This window comes from Trichoderma virens, assembly GCF_000170995.1.
Source record: "Trichoderma virens Gv29-8 chromosome Unknown TRIVIscaffold_89, whole genome shotgun sequence".
Lineage (NCBI taxonomy): Eukaryota > Fungi > Ascomycota > Sordariomycetes > Hypocreales > Hypocreaceae > Trichoderma > Trichoderma virens.
This window is the reverse complement of record NW_014013660.1, coordinates 421,656-441,041: the sequence shown is the minus strand read 5'-3', so window position 1 is coordinate 441,041 and position 19,386 is coordinate 421,656. Positions and strand designations below refer to the sequence as shown.

General features: G+C 53.8%; 5 protein-coding genes across 5 annotated transcripts; 2 read left to right on the top strand and 3 right to left on the bottom strand.

The window, feature by feature from the left end:
* Window positions 1–1,830: 1,830 nt before the first annotated feature.
* TRIVIDRAFT_57076 (uncharacterized protein) lies at window positions 1,831–5,144 on the top strand (the record flags this gene model as incomplete). The annotated part of the gene is made up of 5 exons (XM_014095759.1): window positions 1,831–1,910; window positions 2,024–2,210; window positions 2,319–4,758; window positions 4,827–5,031; window positions 5,105–5,144. The coding sequence occupies 5 exons, from the start codon at window positions 1,831–1,833 to the stop codon at window positions 5,142–5,144; spliced, it is 2,952 nt and encodes a 983-aa protein (XP_013951234.1).
* A 718-nt stretch (window positions 5,145–5,862) lies between these two features.
* On the bottom strand, window positions 5,863–9,163 carry TRIVIDRAFT_214259 (uncharacterized protein; the record flags this gene model as incomplete). Its single annotated transcript, XM_014095758.1, has 5 exons — window positions 5,863–7,892; window positions 7,960–8,275; window positions 8,341–8,675; window positions 8,742–8,851; window positions 8,933–9,163. 5 exons carry the CDS (start codon window positions 8,971–8,973, stop codon window positions 5,863–5,865), a joined length of 2,832 nt encoding a protein of 943 aa, XP_013951233.1.
* A 641-nt stretch (window positions 9,164–9,804) lies between these two features.
* On the bottom strand, window positions 9,805–10,840 carry TRIVIDRAFT_183364 (secretion-related small GTPase; the record flags this gene model as incomplete). Its single annotated transcript, XM_014095757.1, has 3 exons — window positions 9,805–10,574; window positions 10,646–10,709; window positions 10,772–10,840. 3 exons carry the CDS (start codon window positions 10,838–10,840, stop codon window positions 10,018–10,020), a joined length of 690 nt encoding a protein of 229 aa, XP_013951232.1.
* Window positions 10,841–11,531: 691 nt separating this feature from the next.
* TRIVIDRAFT_133414 (uncharacterized protein) lies at window positions 11,532–13,532 on the top strand (the record flags this gene model as incomplete). Its single annotated transcript, XM_014095756.1, has 2 exons — window positions 11,532–11,694; window positions 11,746–13,532. Coding segments are annotated over 2 exons (1,950 nt in total), but the record flags the coding sequence as incomplete, so codon positions are not given.
* Window positions 13,533–14,723: 1,191 nt separating this feature from the next.
* TRIVIDRAFT_195041 (uncharacterized protein) lies at window positions 14,724–18,625 on the bottom strand (the record flags this gene model as incomplete). The annotated part of the gene is made up of 2 exons (XM_014095755.1): window positions 14,724–16,933; window positions 18,418–18,625. The coding sequence occupies 2 exons, from the start codon at window positions 18,623–18,625 to the stop codon at window positions 14,724–14,726; spliced, it is 2,418 nt and encodes an 805-aa protein (XP_013951230.1).
* Window positions 18,626–19,386: the final 761 nt, after the last annotated feature.

The window sequence follows — 19,386 nt, the reverse complement described above, 5'->3', positions numbered from 1 at the left end:
GGAACGAAGATTGGGATGACTGGCGTTTACTGGCAAAAACATACCACATTGTTATTATCATACAGCGGCGTTGGGGACGGACACATTCGGGAGGGGGTGGCGGAATTCTAGATGGCCGTGTAGCTGTGAGGCTCTCTATCTGGATGCACACGACAACTGCGTGAGGTGTCTTAGTACTGTAACCTTTTTTTTTTCTCTGTTGCCATATTTCCACTTCAATAGCTTTCGCTCTGGACAACTCAAGTACTAGTATTTTCCAGCTCAAGACGAAGAAGACAAAACAAAAATAACGCGTGCGGCTTGAAAGTTGCAGGATCCTTACCGTATGCCCTTGGCATGGATGGGTTCGATTTCTGATACAGTGGATGGCATGTGACGGGTGATGCCGCATTGTTTCACAGGCTGGCTGCGACAGCAAAAACGGAGCTGCCAACGGTGCGTATTGTCTGACATGTGCAGTTGACAAGCACTTGGTCCGTATTTGCAACGGCGCTCCATTGGGAGTCCTTCTGTGTCTGCTGATGCGCAAAGCAATCAATGTCCAAATCCTATGCGACGTACGAAATGCCGCCGTTTATGCACGTGTACGTTGTCGGTGGTGCCCAGATCAGATGAGCTGCATTGCATTGGATATGGAAGCTGGAGGCGAGCGAGTAAGCGTTCAGGGGACGGCTTTGGCCAGCCTCCGCCTGGAGTGCGTGCAGCAGAGTCAGGTCGACTTATTAAGGTAGGTAGCTGAATGGGGTAAACGGCATGGTATGCGTGTACAATTGAGTACATTGCATGCCTTGCCTTGCCTTGCCTTGCCTTGCCTTACGCAGACACTTGACGGAGGCCTGCTGCACTCCGTATTACCACGGTATCTAAGAGGTTGTATTGTGCGAGATGCCTGCAATTCGACAAATTTACTTGGGCGTCCAGAGGCAGCTGGCCAGGACTTCGGAGAGCAAAACTCCTTACTCCGGGCGCCGACGACTCCATTGGCCTGTGTGTTTTATTACCGGGCCGCCTCATGGTGACGGAATTAAACACCATGTTCATTACTCGTACATTACATATTGACAGTACGGAGTAGATGGGGAAACACTCAATTGTAATATCTAGATTCCAGGTACTTGCTACCATGAAAGTCCGCTCGGTTTGTTTGATTACTGTACCTACCTATATCTACTCTAGTATTACATGAATCCAGCCCTGTGTGGGCGGACCGTTCGTGTTCCCGCCCACGGCTCCCGTCTCTGCTGCAAAATCACCTACCAACTCGGGCTAAAAGAAGTCATCCGGCAGAGGAATTGAAACGGTGCCACCATTTCAACGCCTCGACGCTCGCAGCTCCCCTGGCGGACCCCTAAAAGACTGGCGGCGCCAAGCAATAGTGCTGTAGATAGTGGTGGCCGCCAGAAAGGTTAGGCACTAAAGCGGCAACAAGTGGACAGGTCACTCAACTCCTCCAATTGTGTTGCACCAAGTATGTGCGAGGCCAAATACTTGGACTTTGATTGATCTCCGCCTCGTCCGCCGCCTCGACGCCAACGCTTGTTTCGTGCTCTGCTTCCCCCCCCTCGACCTCGACGCTCATTTCTGCCAGCTTCACAGTGCATCCATTTCTGCTTCGGCCCTGTTGCTGCTGCTGCTGCTGTTGCTGTTGCATGCGCGCCCTCACTGCCGCTGGACAAAAGAGCCGTCGCCAATCCCCCGCTTCGAGAGCCATGCGAGACCGGCTGAATCCTGCATCGCATTCCGCCCTCATCTAGATGAGGCACCACTATCGCAGCCGCCAATTCGATCCTTCTTATTCCTCAGTGTCTGCTTGCCGCCTCGCGTGACCCAATGTCGTGGGACTTGCTGCAGCGATTCCTCGAATCCGACGTCTTCAATGCGAATCCCTTCCTCTCCGTCTCCTACCTCTCGTGAGTTGGCACCTTTTCTCTTCTCCTTCTGGAGCTTTACCTAGCTCCGGCAGCTCGGCAGCAGCAAAGCTCTTGTGTGTATAGGCTAACCCGTGCCCTTTTTTGTCTTGTAGTCGCTATGCCGACCATGTAGGCATTCACTATGTCCTATGCAACAAGCTGCGACAGTTCCCCTACGAGGACATCGAGTTCTTCCTGCCGCAGCTATGCCACCTCATCATCAGCGTCGACAACGAGTCAATGGCTTTGGAGGAGTTCTTGTTGGATCTGTGTGAGGAGTCTGTGACAGCCGCATTGCTGGTACGTACTACGGGTATAGCCAAATGGGTCGCCAATTGCGACATGAGATGAAACGAGACGAGGCTTGTTCGCGCACCCTGGAATGCTAACCTGGCTTGTTTGCTACAGACGTTTTGGCTCTTTCAGACATATCTGCACGATTTGTCGTCGAATCCGCAGTCTAATGCCTTTCAGACATGTCGTCGAGTCTACAACAAGGTGCAGCACATCGTGTTTGGACTTGCAGACACGGCGCGGCACCACAAGATCAAGGAAAACGTCTTGCCCGTCACCGTGCTCTCCAGCTTCGTCCTTGCGAGTGTAGCCCTTCCAATGATACCAAGATGGGCCGGCCCCCTTGCTGTCGCACAGGCCCGAAAGCCTCAACCCATCACTGAGGATAGTTCAGACGGGAGTGAAACTCCAAAGCCCACGGCAAAAGCTTCCTCAACAAAGCCCACGAGGGCAAACACCGTGACCAGTCCGACCTCGAAATCCCGGCGCATCAAGGAACCAAAATCACCTGGCGCATCCGATGGCAGCTTGGTCATGGACAGCCGCCCTTCGACACGGCGAGTTGGTTCCCAAGCACCGCTCTCTCGTTCGCCATTGAACCCGGATTCAAAAAGGCCGTCTGCCCTGGATATGAAATCCCTAGAAGCAAGGCTCAGCACCGCATCTCTGCCTCTGCCATCCCCACGAGGACCATCCCGGCCAGCAACTCCCGTTTCTGCAGGAGTCAACTCAAGGCCCACGGACGGCATCCATAGAAGACATTCTCACCACTTCAAATCGGCTTTAGGCACTAACAACATGTCTCCGGCCCAGAAAGCACAGCTTCTGAGGCAACATTACTTCAGATCGCAAACTCAGTTCTTGTCTGCCCTTGAAGGCATCTCCAACCGACTTGTCGCCGTGCCGAAACCCGCCCGTATGAGCGCTCTGCGAGCCGAGTTGGCCCTCATTGGAAGGGATTTACCGGCTGAGGTCGATATTCCCATGATTTGCCCGCCGACACTGATCGACGGCGCGCCCGGGAAGAGCCGCCACCATCGAATTGTGCGGCTAAATCCCGCCGAGGCAACGGTCTTGAACAGCGCTGAGAAGGTGCCCTATTTACTAATGGTCGAGGTGTTGAGAGATGACTTTAACTTTGATCCCGAAGCCCCGGATAACCAGCGGCTGCTGACCAGTCTTCTTGGTGGCAGCGGGCCCACGAAAAGACTGTTTGATCTCTCTTCGGAGATACCCAGGGCCGCTCAGGTTGTTCAGCCTCCCGAGCCCATCATAGACAGCGTGTTCGAACCAACTTCTGGTGATTTAGGGAGCTCGCCGCTTCTCAAGGCGTTTGACGACGAGCCTCCTTCCACCGGCTATCACTCAAAGCACTCTTCTGACCAGCGATTCTCTAGCGGAGCGACAACTGCGTCTACAACACTGGATGCCATTACGCCGCGCACGTCAGGGCCCTATTCTTCGAGATCGCCCAGCCCCGGCTCTCGGCGGCGGATGACGCTCAACATGGCTCGCGCCGACCAGCCAGATTTCTCAGCGCTGGCTACGCACATGAGGACAGCGTCTCAGATGCTCGCCCAACTCGAGGCCACGAGCGGCAAGCGACCAAAACACGAAGTGGCTGCGATTAGGGCCAAGATCATTGCGAGCATGCAAAGCCTCGAGGAGCAGAGCTTTGACGCAGACGAGCACGGTCCTACGTTTGACACCATCATGGCTAAAGCCAGCACAGCCGGCGCGATGCAGGGCATAGACGCGGATCTGGATGAAGAAGAAGCGGCACCAATTGATCCCAATATCAACGCTAGTGCAGGCAGGGACAGGATGGAAAACGACATCAAGACGGGAGGTGTCCAGCGCCGTGGTGATCGCGACGACCCTAGTGCGGCTGTCTTTGGAGAAGCCTGGGAGGCCAAAAAGGAGCGAATTCGCAAGTCCTCGCCCTACGGGTGGATGAAGAACTGGGATCTCATGAGCGTCATTGTAAAAACAGGCGCCGATTTGCGTCAGGAGGCTTTTGCGTGCCAGCTCATCAACGTCTGTCACAAGATTTGGGTGGATGCAAAGGTGGATGTCTGGGTCAAGCTGATGCGCATTCTCGTAACCGGAGAGTCGTCTGGACTCGTCGAAACGATAGCCAACGGTGTGTCCCTGCACTCGCTCAAGCGAAGTCTCACGCTTGCATCGATCGAGGCTGGAAACAACCCCCGGCATCGAATTGCCACGTTAAAGGACCACTTCATCAAGGCATTCGGCCAGCCTGACAGCAAGCCCTACAAGGCTGGGCTTGAGGCGTTCAAACGCTCATTAGCGGCGTATAGCATCATCTCCTATATCCTTCAGCTGAAAGACCGGCACAACGGCAACGTGCTGATTGATAGCGAGGGGCACATTATCCACATCGACTTTGGATTCATGCTTTCCAACTCGCCTGGCTCAGTTGGGTTCGAGGCTGCGCCTTTCAAGCTCACACACGAGTACGTGGATGTCCTTGGAGGAATAGGTTCACCAGACTTTGAAGACTACAAGAGGATGTGTAAACAAGCTTTTCAGGGTAAGTTGAACAACACCACAGATTGACTGATTTAGATGGCAAATTTCCTCTAACATTCCCTCTCTCAGCACTTCGACGGTCCGCGGACTACATCATCGACCTGGTGGCCATGATGGGCCTCAACTCGAAAATGCCCTGCTTCGCCGTCGGCGTCACACATGTCGTGACGACGCTCCGCCAGCGCTTCCAGCTGCATCTCAGCGCCGACGAGGCGGAGAATTTCGTCGAGACGGACTTGGTTGCCAAGTCGTATGGCAGTTATTACACGCGACTGTGAGTTTGTAGATATTTTTTTTCCCTACACATTCATTGACCAGAAGACTAACATGCTCGGGCGCAACAACAGGTACGATACTTTCCAATATCGCACTCAAGGTATATACTAGGTAAAATCCGTAGCCAGTGGCCCCTTTCTCAGGGGAAACCTAATAAGGAAAGCTGTGAATATGCGGGAGAGAGGATATGAAATTCAACTTTGAAAAGGGAAAAAGGGGACGTGTTCTATAACTGAAAGCGTGGGAAGAAAGGATAAGGGGGGCCTTTTCTTCCATGGACACGCAAAACTTGGAATATACTTTGGCTACATTTTGAGCAGTTCTAGCTTATACATATATCATATATGCGACCGGCGTTGCTTTTTTGGAGAAAGGCGAAAATACAAGCCTTAGAAGGAGAGAAATATTACCTACCCAGTACTCCTTAACCAAGCCATGACATGACACATCACAGTGATTAGACGTCTACAAAGTTATGTTTGAAAATACCGAGTAAAATGCAGAATAGTTCTTGACTATTTTTGTGCTATAAATGTAATATTTACCCGCCTGCTAGCCTTTTGGCTCCCAAGTGTACGTGGAGTCGATTATTGCTCCATCATCATTCAGCATTCAAGTCCAGCCGAGTCATACCCTCTCGCTCTCGTATCCCCCCTGATAGCCGCTCAGTTTCTTCCTCTATCGATATTTTCGCGGGTCCAGGCTATCCATTGATAAGAGATTCGCTACTCTCCCACCAGGCTAGCCGGCTTCTTATGCGCCGCGCCACAGCCTTGTCATCATCTCTGGACTCACTGCTGCTCGTGTTTGGCACCGTCTGGGATAGCTTCTAACCCCAGCGTCCTCCCTCTCTCTCAGCTTCTAACCTCCGCATCCGCTCCTCGCTATCGCCGTCGACCATGTCGTTGCGTCGGCTGCGCCGCCCCTTGCGGCCCCCATCATCGGCGTCGTCTCGGCTGCGTTTCGAGCCCGCCAAACCTGCGAGCCCGGCCATACGCTGGGCTTCTTTCAGCAGACGCTCGCGGTTCCTAGCTTCCCTTTCTAGAGTGTGCGCATCTTTCTGCGGGGCAGAGCCAGCACCGGCTGCTCGAGGGCCCCCTTTGATGTCAAAGCCACGCGGGCCCGTGGGCGGGTCAAAGCCCTTGTCGCCGCTCGGGGTTGCAGTGCCATCAATAGAGTGCTTCCTGCTGCCGCTTCCGTGCCGGGTGTAGTCTCGGTCTCGGTCACGGTCTCGATCACGGTCACGGTCTCGATCCCGATCCCGATCTCGGTATCGGTCCTTGCGGTCCTTTTCCTTGCGGCTACTGCTGCTATCCTTGTCACGCTCCCTCTCCTTGTCCCTCTCCTTATCGTGACGTCTGGAGGTTTGTTCATAGTCTCCCCGGTCTCGGTGTGATGAGCGGTGATTCGATCCCCGGCGGTCGTCCTCTTCTTCTCTGTACTTGTCCTTGCGTCGTTCATAGTCTCGATCCTTGTCCTTGTCTTTGCGGCTGCGGTGGCTAGAACGTTTGGCATCATCTGGGGAGGCCGATCTGGACCGTTCAGCTGGTTTATCGTCCTTTGGCCGTTGAGACGACTGCTCGTCATCGTCATCGTAGTAGTGTCTTCTACTGCTCCGGTGCTTCTTCCGGCGGTACGAGTCATCTTTATCCTCCTCTCCTACAGATTCGGAACGCTGACGCCGTTGTCGCCTGTGGGAGCTCCTATGTCCACGGCTGCGGCTCGGGCTGCGGCTGCTGCGATCTAGGCTTCGGCTTCTACTACTAATCCTGGAGCCGGAGCGCTCTGGCTCCCTCCCTCGGTCGCGGTCTACTCGGTCCCGCTCCCGGTCTCTCTCTTGAGCGCTATGGGGGTCCTCAGACGCCCCGCCTCTATCACGTTTATCGTGATCCTTGGGTCGCTCCTTGCTGCGATCACGATGGGGATCACGGTCTCGCATTTTGTCAAGGTTGGGGGTACTACTTCTAGAGCCCGGTTGAGTAGCTGGATTCGACGGCGGCGCCTGTGGCGGCTGTGATATGATGGCAGCAGGTTTTTGCACCGGCAGGCCACTATCTTCAACCTGGAAACCCCTGGCTCGCAGATTCAGCAGGCTAGTATTAGGCAGTCCTTGACGCATGGCCTTGGGGCCTTTGGGAGCATTAATAGGTGCATCCGGCGCCGTCAAGATGGAGCGAATGGCCGCCACGCCATTTCGATTCTGCATACTAGATCCGTCTGGTTGGGCTGTTGATGGGCGCGAGGCGCCTCCAGAAAACGCTTCATTGCCTAGGGTCTCACGAGATGCAGATTCGGAGGGATCTTGTTTGGACCCGTCAGTGTTAGCGCCGCCTTGGGCATCCGATGCCTTGGTCTGGCTTGCACCTTCGCTGGCATTCTCGTCAACCTGAGCACTTGCCGCCGTCGAAGTCGGTTGCTGCCCAGCTTCACCTTGGCCCTGGAAGGCTGCTGCCCCTTGTCCTTGGTTGTACTGGGAATATTGGCCTTGGTCATGATAGTTCATGCCGCCGCCTTGTTGATGATAGCCCCCCCGGCCATACCCCCCGTAGAATCCGCGGCCGCGCCCACGGCCACGACCGTAGTTGTTGCGACGATAATCATTGAAGTGGCCATAATTACCTTGATTGTATCCTGTCTGGAATCCTGAGTTAAAATTCCCAAAGTCCCCAGTTCCCATGCCTGGGCCATTTTGATTGTAATTATTTTGGTCGAAATTCCATGACTGTGCACCGTTCCAGTTATCATTGGAGCCTTGTCCAAATCCTCCTCCAAAGCCCCCCATGCCGTTCATGCCCATGCCTTGAAAGCCTCCGTTCATGTACATGTTCTGCATCGGGTCCATGCCCATTCCTGGCATGCCTGCTCCATGGTCAGTAACTTGAAACAATGGTTCAAACGGGAAAGCCAAGACGGCCGGGAGCCTTACCCATCATAGGAAACCCACCAAATGAATTGGGCCCCATTCCATTTTGCATAGCCATCATCATTTGCATTTGGTTGAAATCGCCACCAGGAAACATCATATTCTGCTGAAATCCACCATTCGCTGCATCAGATGCACCATATTGCTCTTGGTCGTTGCCAGTTTGGTCGGCACCGTCGTCACCTTCGGCAGCAGCGTCTTGCTCTTGACCGTTGGCTGCATCATCGCCTTCATCATCGGGGCCCTCGGTTTCCTGAGCTTCAGCAGCAGCCGACTGCTCTTTCAAGGGCTCTTCCGCGCTGTTTAGCACTGTCTCCTGCTGCAGACGATGCGGTAGATTAGTATACTGATTATGTGATTGCTGATCGTTGGTCAAGCCCATACCTGTTTCTCCTCTTCGTGGCCAGTGGCTGGCTCATCAGCCCTCTGCGGCACTGCATCTTGTACAGGCACTTCTCCACTAGCATCTGCTGCCTTCTCGGCCGGGCCTTCTACAGAGGCTATAGTACCCACGTCGGGTAGCAATGATTTCGGTGCGTCGACCGGTGTCGGAGGCGCAGAGTCATTGGATTCTTTTGGCCGAGATGCCTCTCGCTTCTTCTCCGCCGTGCGCAGAAACACTCTGATGGTAGTGCGCAGAGATTTATTGGGGTTGCAATCCGCAGCGGATAACGGAGAATGCTCGCAAACGGGGCACGACTGGGGGAGGTTCGAGTGGCCTATCAACGATTAGAGCTGATCCGAAAGCACCTTGATTCACAGCAGGATTCGACCGAACGACGTACATGTTTCGCAGATGGCCTGTTCACAGCACGGCAGCCGCAGGGCGTTGACAGCCAGCTTGCTGCAGTTGGCGCATCGCAGTTTGTGTGGGATATCGTCGGGAGCCAACGAGCTGCGTGCCCAGTCAGTATCTTGCATTGCATTGCATGCCGGGAACTCAGCCAGGCAGGGCGGAAGAAGAAGAAAAACATACTTGATCAGCTCAGCCTGAGCCTCGGAAATGGACACGGCCATGTCGCCAGCACCAGGTCTATCTGCGCTTGACGACCATGAGGTTTCTGGGGGAAAAGGCCCAAGGACTCCAGATGCAGGCCGAAGAATGTCCCGGAAGAAGCAGAGCAGGGCCACGTCACGGCGTGACCTCAATGAGCCTCGGCACCACAAATCATTCAGCAACGGGCCACAGTCGCAAGTCAGCAATCGGTCAACCCCTATGAAGAAAGTATGGTGCAAGTTCTGAGATTGTGAGGAGTTTGACGCGCTTCGAAAAAAAGAAGTGGATCTGACAGCGGACGGCGAGCACGACCAGCAGCGGCTAACAGCGATCAGGGGGTCACGTGCCAGCCTTCTTCTCTGAGAAGAGCAATACCTGTAGTAAAGCCTGATATGGGTTACACTTTAATAAAACCTTTGTGTAGCAGTAATACGTGAAGCTTGTTTTGTGCGTGGTGATTTGAATAACTCAGTGGCGTTTGTTTACTTGTTTACGGCTTTTGTTATTTCCTTCTTCTTTTGTATTGAGGATTTGAGGCAGGTAGGCAGCCAATCGAGATGGCCAAAGTGGCCGATTGCGGCCTGAAGCTGTAGCCTGGGCGACTCAGTTGACTGTTTAAACACCTATCCGTTGCATCGTCCAATAAATAGGTGCCTAGTCAGATTTATAGCTCAGATACATAGGTACATATGAAAGGTAAATAATGTAGGTGTCTTGCCTAGTAGCATTGGACAAAGATGGGGATGTATACATTTACGCATCAAGGTGGTATTGCCAGGTAATATATACGAGTAGTTGAGAGCACCTCTACAGTTCCTGGCACTAATGCAATGCTACAGAAACACACCCATCTTTGCCACAACAACAGTCGGACGCTGGCGAGGTACTATTGTAGCAGAAACTAGACGTCTAAATAATAAACGATATGGCGCACAAAACTATAACACGCGAATGACTCCTGGAACGCAAGACTCTGACTCCCGAATGACATGCCATAACAAATCCGACCTCATCTGGCGGGTAGCGTAGCCTGTACCTTGTATAACAAATCAAACATCCCCCCTCTAACAGGCACATCCATCCTTTGCGCCCGCATCCCTTGGTCCTGATAGGTTCACTCTCTGCTCCTCTCCAGCCCTGTTGGCCGTGCCTGCTGCGCCGGGTCCCCTAGCACTCTTGAGAGATGTCTCGGGGATCGCATTTGCAATGGCTGTGAAGACTTCGGTGACGTTGTGGCCCGTCTTGGCACTTGTCTCGAAAAATAACAGACTCTCCTCTTCGGCATACGCCTGGGCTTCTTCCGTTGACACCTTGCGGGCATCGCCCTCTTCCCCGCCCTCGGCTTCCTCGCTTGCACCCTGCGATTCGCCAGCCAGATCTAGCTTGTTTCCTACCAGGGCGATGACGATGCCAGGCGAGGCTTGTCGTTGGAGCTCGGCGACCCAGTGTCTGGCCTTGACGAGAGATGTGGGCTTGGTGATGTCGTAGACGACAAGGGCGGCCTGGGCGTTTCGATAGTACATGGGCGCCAGAGAGGCAAATCGCTCTTGGCCGGCGGTATCCCAGATCTCAAACTTGATGGTTCGTGTGGGCAGATTGCATTTCTGCGTCAGAAACGCCGCTGCCAGGCAAGATTTAGCTGATGACGAGAGCGGGAGGTCTGGCGGGAGGGCCGGGGGAGACATGGCTTACCACCAATAGTCGGCTCCTTGTTCTCCTGGAAGTCGTTGTTGACGAATCGCAAGACGAGGGATGACTGCAAGCACAAGTCAATAATGCTGTCTACCACGGGGGAATCGACAAGCAAGGATTGGCGACCTTTCCGACTGCGGCTTCACCGAGGAGCACCAGCTTGACGCTGCTGCTGGGCTTTGGAGCTTCCGCCATCTTTTACCGGCTCGGTTCGGCGGCTACTGCTTGCGACTTGTAAGATACAGCAAAAGCGACTCCTCTAGGAGGGCGAAAGAGTACAGATTTGCCTGGAGATGTGCGTGGGCTGGCGGATCACTGCTGCCGTTCAACTGCGGGCGAGGTTTGTAAGTACAGAGGCTACTGCAAGTATGCGCGAGGATTGGCGCTGCTTCTAGCAAGCAAATTCCTGGTGGGTACGAAGTACCGGTTGCATGGCGAAGAGGCGCAACGATGACGAGGTCTCTGCGAACCAGCCTACGCACCAGCCACATCATTAGGTACAAGGCGCCGAGCTGCCTGGAGGGTAGAGAGTACTTGCTAAATCGTACCATATCTACGTCATAGCGAGTACTTTCTACCCAGTGCGGCAACCGCTTGGGCGTACCCGACTTTCCCGTCGTCGGTTTCGGCGGGGCAGCCTCGGCCAAAAGTTACGCCTATGCCCGGCTGCTCCCCGCCAAACTTTTTGGGCCTGATCTGCCGGCAGAAAAAAAAAAGTTGGTATGGGACTAGTTTCTGCTGCAGGCGCGAATCCTGTTGAAGATTCAAGCAATTTTTATTTCCATATACACCCAATCGCCAGCATCGACACCTCCCTACGGCTTCTGAATCCAAAAGAAAGCTGGGGATTGATACAGTTGCCAAAATGGCTGGGCCACGAGCAGCGGCACCCAAGGACAAGCCGTCCAATTCAAATAAACGAAAGCTCCTTGACGACAGCGACTCAGAATCAGACGATGGAGCTGCCATTGGAAGCTCGAGCTTTAAGGTGAACGAAGAATATGCGCGCCGTTTTGAGCATAACAAAAAGCGCGAGGAGAAGCAAAGATGTATGTTCAAATAAGACCCAAGGCAGTGTGTCCCTCTCTAACATCTACAAGTGGAAGAAAAGATCAAGAGGGAAGAGGAGAATGATGATTCGTCTTCCACCGATGAGACAGAAGACGAAGATGGTTTCCTTGCAACGGAAGACCTAGACGTTCAAATTTCTGCCACACTACAAGCAATTCGAAACAAAGATCCCCGCGTCTACGACAAGGATGTTACCTTCTATAACCCCGATGACGAGAACGCCGACACAATGACCAAAGAGAAGAAAGAGAAGCCTGTTTTTCTCCGCGACTATCAGCGAGAGAAATTGTTAAGAGGCGACATTGGTGGCTCAGATGACGAGGAGGAGGCACCAAAAACATACCAACAAGAGCAGGACGCAATTAAAAAGTCCCTTCTGTCTGAGATTAACGCTGCCAAACCTGAAGATTCTGATGAAGAGGACGAGGATGAGGACGGCTTCATCAAACGAAAAGAGCCAGCACAATCAGATTCAAACGGTCTACACCCCTCTAGAGCAAAGGCCGTGAAGCTCTCTGAAGTCGACGTGAATAATGCAGACAGGGATCCGGAAACATTTCTGTCGAATTTCTTGGCCGCGAGAGCTTGGGTAGCGGATGAGGGCTCAAGATGGGAGGCCTTTGAGTCTGATGATGGAGAAGAGGACAACCGGGCAGAAGAATTTGAACAGGCCTACAATTTGCGATTTGAGGACCCAGAAAAGAGCAACGAGGTTCTAAAATCATATGCCAGAGACTTTGCGGCTGCGCGATCCGTCAGACGAGAGGAAAAGACTGGCAGAAAGCGCCAGAGAGAGCTTGAGCGCGAGAAGAAGGAGGCAGAGAAGGAGCAACTCCGTGAAGACAAGGCCCGGTTACGAAAGCTGAAGCTCGAGGAAACCGAGGGCAAGCTTCGCAAGATTAAGCAGGCGGCCGGAGCGTTTGGTAAGGAGTTGACGGATGAGCAGTGGATGAAGTTCCTGGATGATGCGTGGGAGAACAACAAGTGGGAGGATGAGATGAAGAAGTGGTTCGACGAGGGTTACTACGCTATCAACGAAGCCAATGTCGCTTCAGATGACGATGAGATGGACGTTGATGGGGAAGGCGACGACAAAAAGAGCAAGAAGAAGCGTCCCAAGAAGCCCAAGTGGGACGACGACATCGACATCAACGATATCATCCCCGATTTCGAAGATGGCGAGGCAAAGCCAAACATCGCCTTATCAGACGACGAAGCACAAGACGCCAATGAGGATGACGAAGACGAGCCATCCGCCAAGAAGCTCAAGTCGTCAGACCACAAGAAGGCCCGTCAAGAGTCCCAGAAGAAGGCCCGCCAAGAGCGCTCCAAGCTCGAGGCCCTTGTCGACGCCAAGATGCACCTCACAGACCACGACGTGCTCAAGGGCAACGGCTCCGGCGGCTTCCGGTACCGCGAGACCTCGCCGCAGGCCTTTGGCCTGACGGCGCGCGACATCTTGCTCGCGCCGTCGGACAAGGTGCTCAACGAGTTCGCTGGGCTGAAGAAGCTCGCCACGTTCCGCGACGTGGAGAAGAAGCGCCGGGACAGGAAGCACCTGGGCAAGAAGGCCCGGCTGCGCCAGTGGCGAAGGGATGTCTTTGGCGGCGAGTTTGAGCATACGGGGCCGACGTATGGGTTTGAGCGGGTGGTTGCGAAGGAGGTCGGCGAGGAGGAGCCCAAAGATAAGAGGAGGCGAGAGAAGAAGAGCAAGTCAGTAGCAAAGGACGGCGAGGAGGTGAGCAACATTATCGGGGATGTTGACGGGACGAGGAAGAAGAGGAAGCGGTCAAAGGGGAAGAAGGCTGCCAAGGGTGAGAGCGACAACTGATTGAACTTTTTTTTTTGGTCTGTTTTTTTTGCCTTATGTGTACATTTTGGGGAAAAAGAAATCATACTATGGCTTGGTTTCATAATAGTGTCATATAGATGGGATTTAGATTTCTACTTGTATTTACAATATCATGCCATCTGAATATGAACCTCACCTTTGGTGTATCTTTCCAGCTACCATACGAGAGTTGCCTCTCCCTATCAAACAACCAGGTACTCAATTTACATTCAAAACACAAACACACATACATAGGTACATACATGCACACGCGATATTAAAAAAAAAAGTAAAAGAAGAATAATCATATCCTGTGAGAATAAACGTTAGGCATTTACATGAATACACTTCAAGGGAAACACGCCCCCCAACTCCCTTTTCCCCCCAAAATCTGCCTTCACACTTCCTCACCATCTCTCCCCCCCAAATGTTCCCAACGGTTTTGAATTCTCCTCAAACTCCGCCGCTTAGCAAACGAGCAAGCAAAAGGGGTTCCAGCAGAAACATTAAAAAATGGCCCGTCGATCTTTCATCTATCGGTTTCTCTCTGAAAAATAAGAAAGCAAACACAAAAAAAAAAGCTCAAACAAAAAACACGTACACTCTTCCCTGAATCATTTCGGCTAGGGAGAAAAAAAAATCCATGGGGCAAAGAGGAATATCCCATCCCAGAGAGGAAAAACAAAAGAAGCAAAAGTGCAAAATAAAATGCAAAATGCAAATCAACGCAGCGTATCATAAAAAAAGGTGTGTGTATCAACAAAACAGGTTCCCAGGCTTTTTCTTGCTCTAAGGTGTTGATGCCTAGCTCGTCGGATGAAAAACTGTCCCATCTTTCGCAAATTTATACCAGGGGGTGAGAGAAAAAAGGCGGTCATGAACTTGATTCAAATGTGACGAGTCTTTTTAATCCCAAGGAATTATGCCTTATTAACGCAAAAAGAAGAACGAGAAGAGACGAAAAAGAGAAACAGAGGGGCGTAAAGCTCAAAACCATAGCCCTCGTCGGTTCAAAATGCAAATGTGTGCGCCTAAAAGGCTTCGTAGTCGTAACAAGGTCATCTGCGCTCCTATGTAACAAAGTTCGTTTTCAAAATATCCAACGCTAGAAGGAATTTAGGTGTTCTTGGGAGGGTGAGAGGAGAAGAAAAGGAGGCTATGGCGTCAGTCGATCTCCTAAATTCGGCTGTGGCTGGCGCTGGTCCGACTTCTCTCATCCTCTTCCTCCATGACATCGCTCAGTCGAGTAGGGTGATGATGCCGAGGCACCGCTTCCCACCCAGCACTCCCATAGCCCTGGCCAGAATAGTCCTGAGGGTTCGAATAGGCGCCGGTCCATTGGCTTTGCGGGGCGGATGTTGACGAGGGCATGTTCGCACCGCTGGGGTTTGTCGTGGCCGGGGTGTCGTAGTCTTCTGGATCCAAATCAGAACCTGTGTACGTTGAGGGCGGCGCAGCGAAGGGAATTCTAAGTCCGTCCCCGTCTAGGATGAAATTTCCCTGCGCATCGATAAGGTACTCACCTTCGCTGTAACCGCCCTCGGAGCCAGCGCCTGCACGACGGCTCGGTTCTTCCTGGTGGCCAGATTGGTATTGTCCTTGTCCGGAGCTGCTGCTTCCTGCGGTGGTCTGTCCTCGGCCCTGGGCAGGCTGCTCAATGGAATAAGTTGGTCGTTGGTAATCGGACTGGTAGCTTCCTTGCTCCCTGGTGCTGCTGTGTCGACTGGGGCCGCCGCCCTGGGTCATTGGCACTACCTGAACTCCGCCCACGACCGTGGGGTGCCCTGACTGAAGAGACAGGGTTCTATCACGCTCCTCTTGCTCACGACGCCCGAGCTCCTCCCAGGCCCGACGGGCTTCCTCCTTTGAGATGGCGAGCTCCTTTCTCATCTCCACTAGCTGCTTCTGAGTCTTGGACACTCCGCGCTCGTGGTCGACAGCCTCGCGGATTGCTTGCTCGCGGTCCCTCCTCTCCTTTTCGAGGGCCGCTTCCAGCATGGCATTCACTTCGTGGGCGCGCTCCAGCTCGGATCTGGTTTCAAAGAACCACCTTTGGAATTTTCTCTCGGAGCTGGCCCGCAGGCGTTGAAGCTCCACTACGGCGTGAAAGAGGTTGGCGCCAGCCGCCGACAAATCCGTAACCTGTCGCGCCAGCTGTTGGCTCATGGGATCGCGATTGATGTCATCTTTATTTTGCTCCAGCTTGCGGATCCAGTAGCTCGTCAGTCCCTCCCAATGGGCAGACAACGTTTCCCATCGCTCGAAAGCATGGGGAAACGAATTGCGTGGCTTGGTGGGATCGGACGCCGTATCACCGGCAAGTGTCCCAGATGCAGGCTGCTGCGTCGAGGAGTTCCCAGCCGGGAAAGCCTGAGGAGGGGAATGGTGTTGCTGGTTGCTTGCCATCTGAGCCGGATGCTGCTGCGGTAGGGTCTGGTTGTGTGCGGCGGTCGCTCGCGGGGCTTGTGAAGGGTCCAGGCCTGTTTGACCCAAATGTGAAGGGTTAGTAGATTGCTGAGCCTCAGCAGTGATGCCTTGGCCAGCAGCAACGCCAGCAGCGCGCCGGTCTGCATTGCGACGCTCCGTCTCCTGCTGCACTCGCGCTTCTTGCTCAGCACGGCTCTTCTCCAATGCCTGCTGTTCACTTTCGGCTCTTTGCCGTGCCTCTGCCCTCTGGCGCGCTTCTCTCGCTGCTCTCTCCTGCATGATCGCCCTAGGACCCTTGATGCCTGATGGCGAGCTCGTCGGTGCGGGAGCGGCCGCTGGCATGCGACCAGGGCCAAGGGAAGTGCCATTGGAGGTGGCAGGAAGGCCACCAGTCATGAGGTCAGACATGCTGGCAGTCTCTTCAATTTCGTCGGCTGTGAAGGGGCGAGGTTGACGGAGAGCCTCCTCTAAAGCGTAAAGGATTGCGTTGTGGGTATGCTTGGAAATGCGAGGAACTCTAGGCTGATGTCTTGTATGCGCGACGCCAGTGGAGGCCGGTGGGTTCTGGATTCCCGCAGAGCTGGAGGCTTCGTGACGCGGCCCCTGGGTCTGTGGTCGCTGGCGCTTATCCTCGTTGGACTCGTCAAACAGCGACAACCCAAGCCCAGTGATGGACGATTCGGAGTCGTGCGAAAGCGATACAATGCTCGGGTAGAAGCCCGCCGAGGCAGCGGCGATGTGAACTCGACGCTCCGGCTCCGGCTGGTGATTGGGCACAGAGTCGAATTTCGGCGTGCGGCGAAGAGATCTGTGCTGCGAAGACGGGGTGGAGAGCCTGCTGGGAGGCTCTTGTGCAGTCTGCAAGTGCGGCTGTTGCTGCTGGCGTTGCTTTGGGAAATGCGTGTTCTCGTGGGTCGCGTAACGGTCGTTAGAAACGGGGGAAGGTCGTTGGGACAAGTCTGCGGCGCCGCCTAGCGTAGGGGGGAGGAAAGACAAGTTGAATGAGGTTGATCACCGCCAGGCTAACCGGCGGTGATGCTAGGAGGAGAGGGCAAAAACCACAAGGGCGCGAGGTCGTCGAGGGATGCCACTACAGGGTTCAGTTTCGTGGGCGAATTGGGTGCCGTAGCCAACGAGCCGAAGAACCCTAGAAGCGCGTGTTTTCAGCAAGAGCAATAAAAAAAAGGATAGGCAAATAAAAAATTGTTGCTATCCAGATCCAGACCAGCAATGAGGTGATTTGCGCCAAAAGGACCCGAGGGGGAGGATTGATAAGCGCAGGCACTAGGATATCGAGACAAAGTTGCGTGAGTCAAGGGTAGAAGCCGGACGCGATATGCAAGCAGGTGAATCGTGCAGCGAAAGGCGGCAGAAGACCCAATTGCCCGCAGGAGATGGGAGAAGGCTGGCTCAGCTCAGAAGCAGAGCAGAGACAGACAGAGGCGCAAAAGAGCCAGGGCGGTGATGTCAAAAAAGCTGGTGGCAGGGGAAAACCGGCTGGAAAATGGGGGGCTGGAGTGCGCAAGCGCGGCACCGCACGTCTTTTCCGCGCAACTGAAGCTGGGATTCAGTAGCGTTTATAGTGGCTGGTCAGCGGCCAGAGCAGGCAGGGGATGGATTGAACAAAGAAATGATCCAGTCTGGCTGGTCTGGTCTGGTGGATCGATGGTAGATTGGTTGGTTGATTGATTGATTGATTGATGAGTGAATGGATGAATGAATGGAGAAAACGAATGGATGTGCAGCGGTTATTATTTCTTTTTTTTTCAGGCTCCCAATGTCCAGACAGACAGGCGGTAAAAGCGCAGATGCCCTCTCTCTCTCTGGTGTGTGTCTCTTCGTCTGTTCTGCTGCGTTGCGACGGCCCAAGCAGACCGGATGCCTCCCGCGCTGGCCTCGGGCTCGTGGCCCAAGCAAAGACTCGATGCGTCAAAAAGGGAAAACAAAGAAGACGGAAAAATCAAGAGAAGGGGGTGTGACGGTGTCGTTGTTGGGCGAGGCGTCGAGATGATGCGCTGGTGCTGCTGCTGGTGCTATACAAGCAAGGGACTGTACAGTAAAGGTACGAGTACTCTCCGTATTGCAGCAACCACTTTCTCTCGCCCGTCCTTTTTCCCCCTTGCCCGTTCTCCACGAGGTCACAGAAACGGCCAGCAAAGCTCAGTTGGTGGAGCTTCAGGCTGCAGGCCGGCGAGCTGGCACCTGTTTGAGGCCCAATGCTGACTTTTTACCACGGCATCGTCTCAGGGGATGCAGCGAGCGGATGTGCTGGAAAGGAGGCAGCGGTTTCTGGAGGTAAGATGCGAGGTTCAAGGTCCAACGTCGACCGTCTGGAGGCGGACACGATAAGATTCAAATGCGATTTGGGCACCCAATGGAAAAGCAAGCACTCTGCATCACGGCCCCCATCTTGGCCATCTTGGCGGATTCTGCTCCGGCGTACCCAGCAGGTCGCATCGCCAGAGCAAGTACATGCGCCCTCTGCGGCTACGCAACGGCGGCATCATGTATCGTCCCAGCCGCGGCAACCTGTGCGCAACCCCCAGCTGAGACCAGCAGCACCGAAGTTGCAAAGCTGCTCGGAAAAGAGGATCACCCTCCACAGCTAAGCAAAATCTGCTAGCACTAGCACCAGTAGCTGAGGGATCCATGGATGGATTCGGTGGGCCGGGGAAAGCGATGCGAATCGCCGAGATGGGATCTAGGAGGAGGGGGCCAGGGCCATCCCTGACTCGAACTTTTGGGCGTCTCTCGCCGTGTTCCTGGTAATATATCAGGTCTCAGGCCTGTCTGTCTGTCTGGGTATGCATGATGCATGCATTGTACCTTGCTTCATGCAAGCACCACGATGGCAATGGCAGTGGCAATGACAATACAAGACGGCAGATACATGCAAACGGGCATCAAAAAGGGACCGCCCAAGGCAGACTCAGCGCAAAAATACAGTGGATGGAGGGTTGATGACAGCTTGTCAGTGCCAGCAACACCCCGATCTCCCGCTAAATGAGGCTGATCTTGTCAGGTTGGCACCTTCATGGTTAGTACGCCACGTCGCAAGCGCCACGTCTGTCTGATACCAAACCAGTACCTGTCCCCTCTACCCCCTTATACAGCCTAATACAAGTACCTGGCGGGTACCACTTATACAATGCCGCTCATGCAAATCACCGCCCACCACCCAAGATGCCCAGGAATCAGGCTCACTGTATTCAAAACGTCATGAATCTTCATCTTGAAGCTGTACAACTCACTGCGAGGCGTTGTGCCTCCCGTATCTGCGCGCCTCTGCGTGTGTTACACAGCTTCTGCCACAGCCCAATATGCCGTCCCTTGGCACAGCCGTTGCCTCATCTTAACGCTTACCGCAGGAGTAGGTAGAGCCTTGGACGTAATAATCAGTCTGTTTCATTTG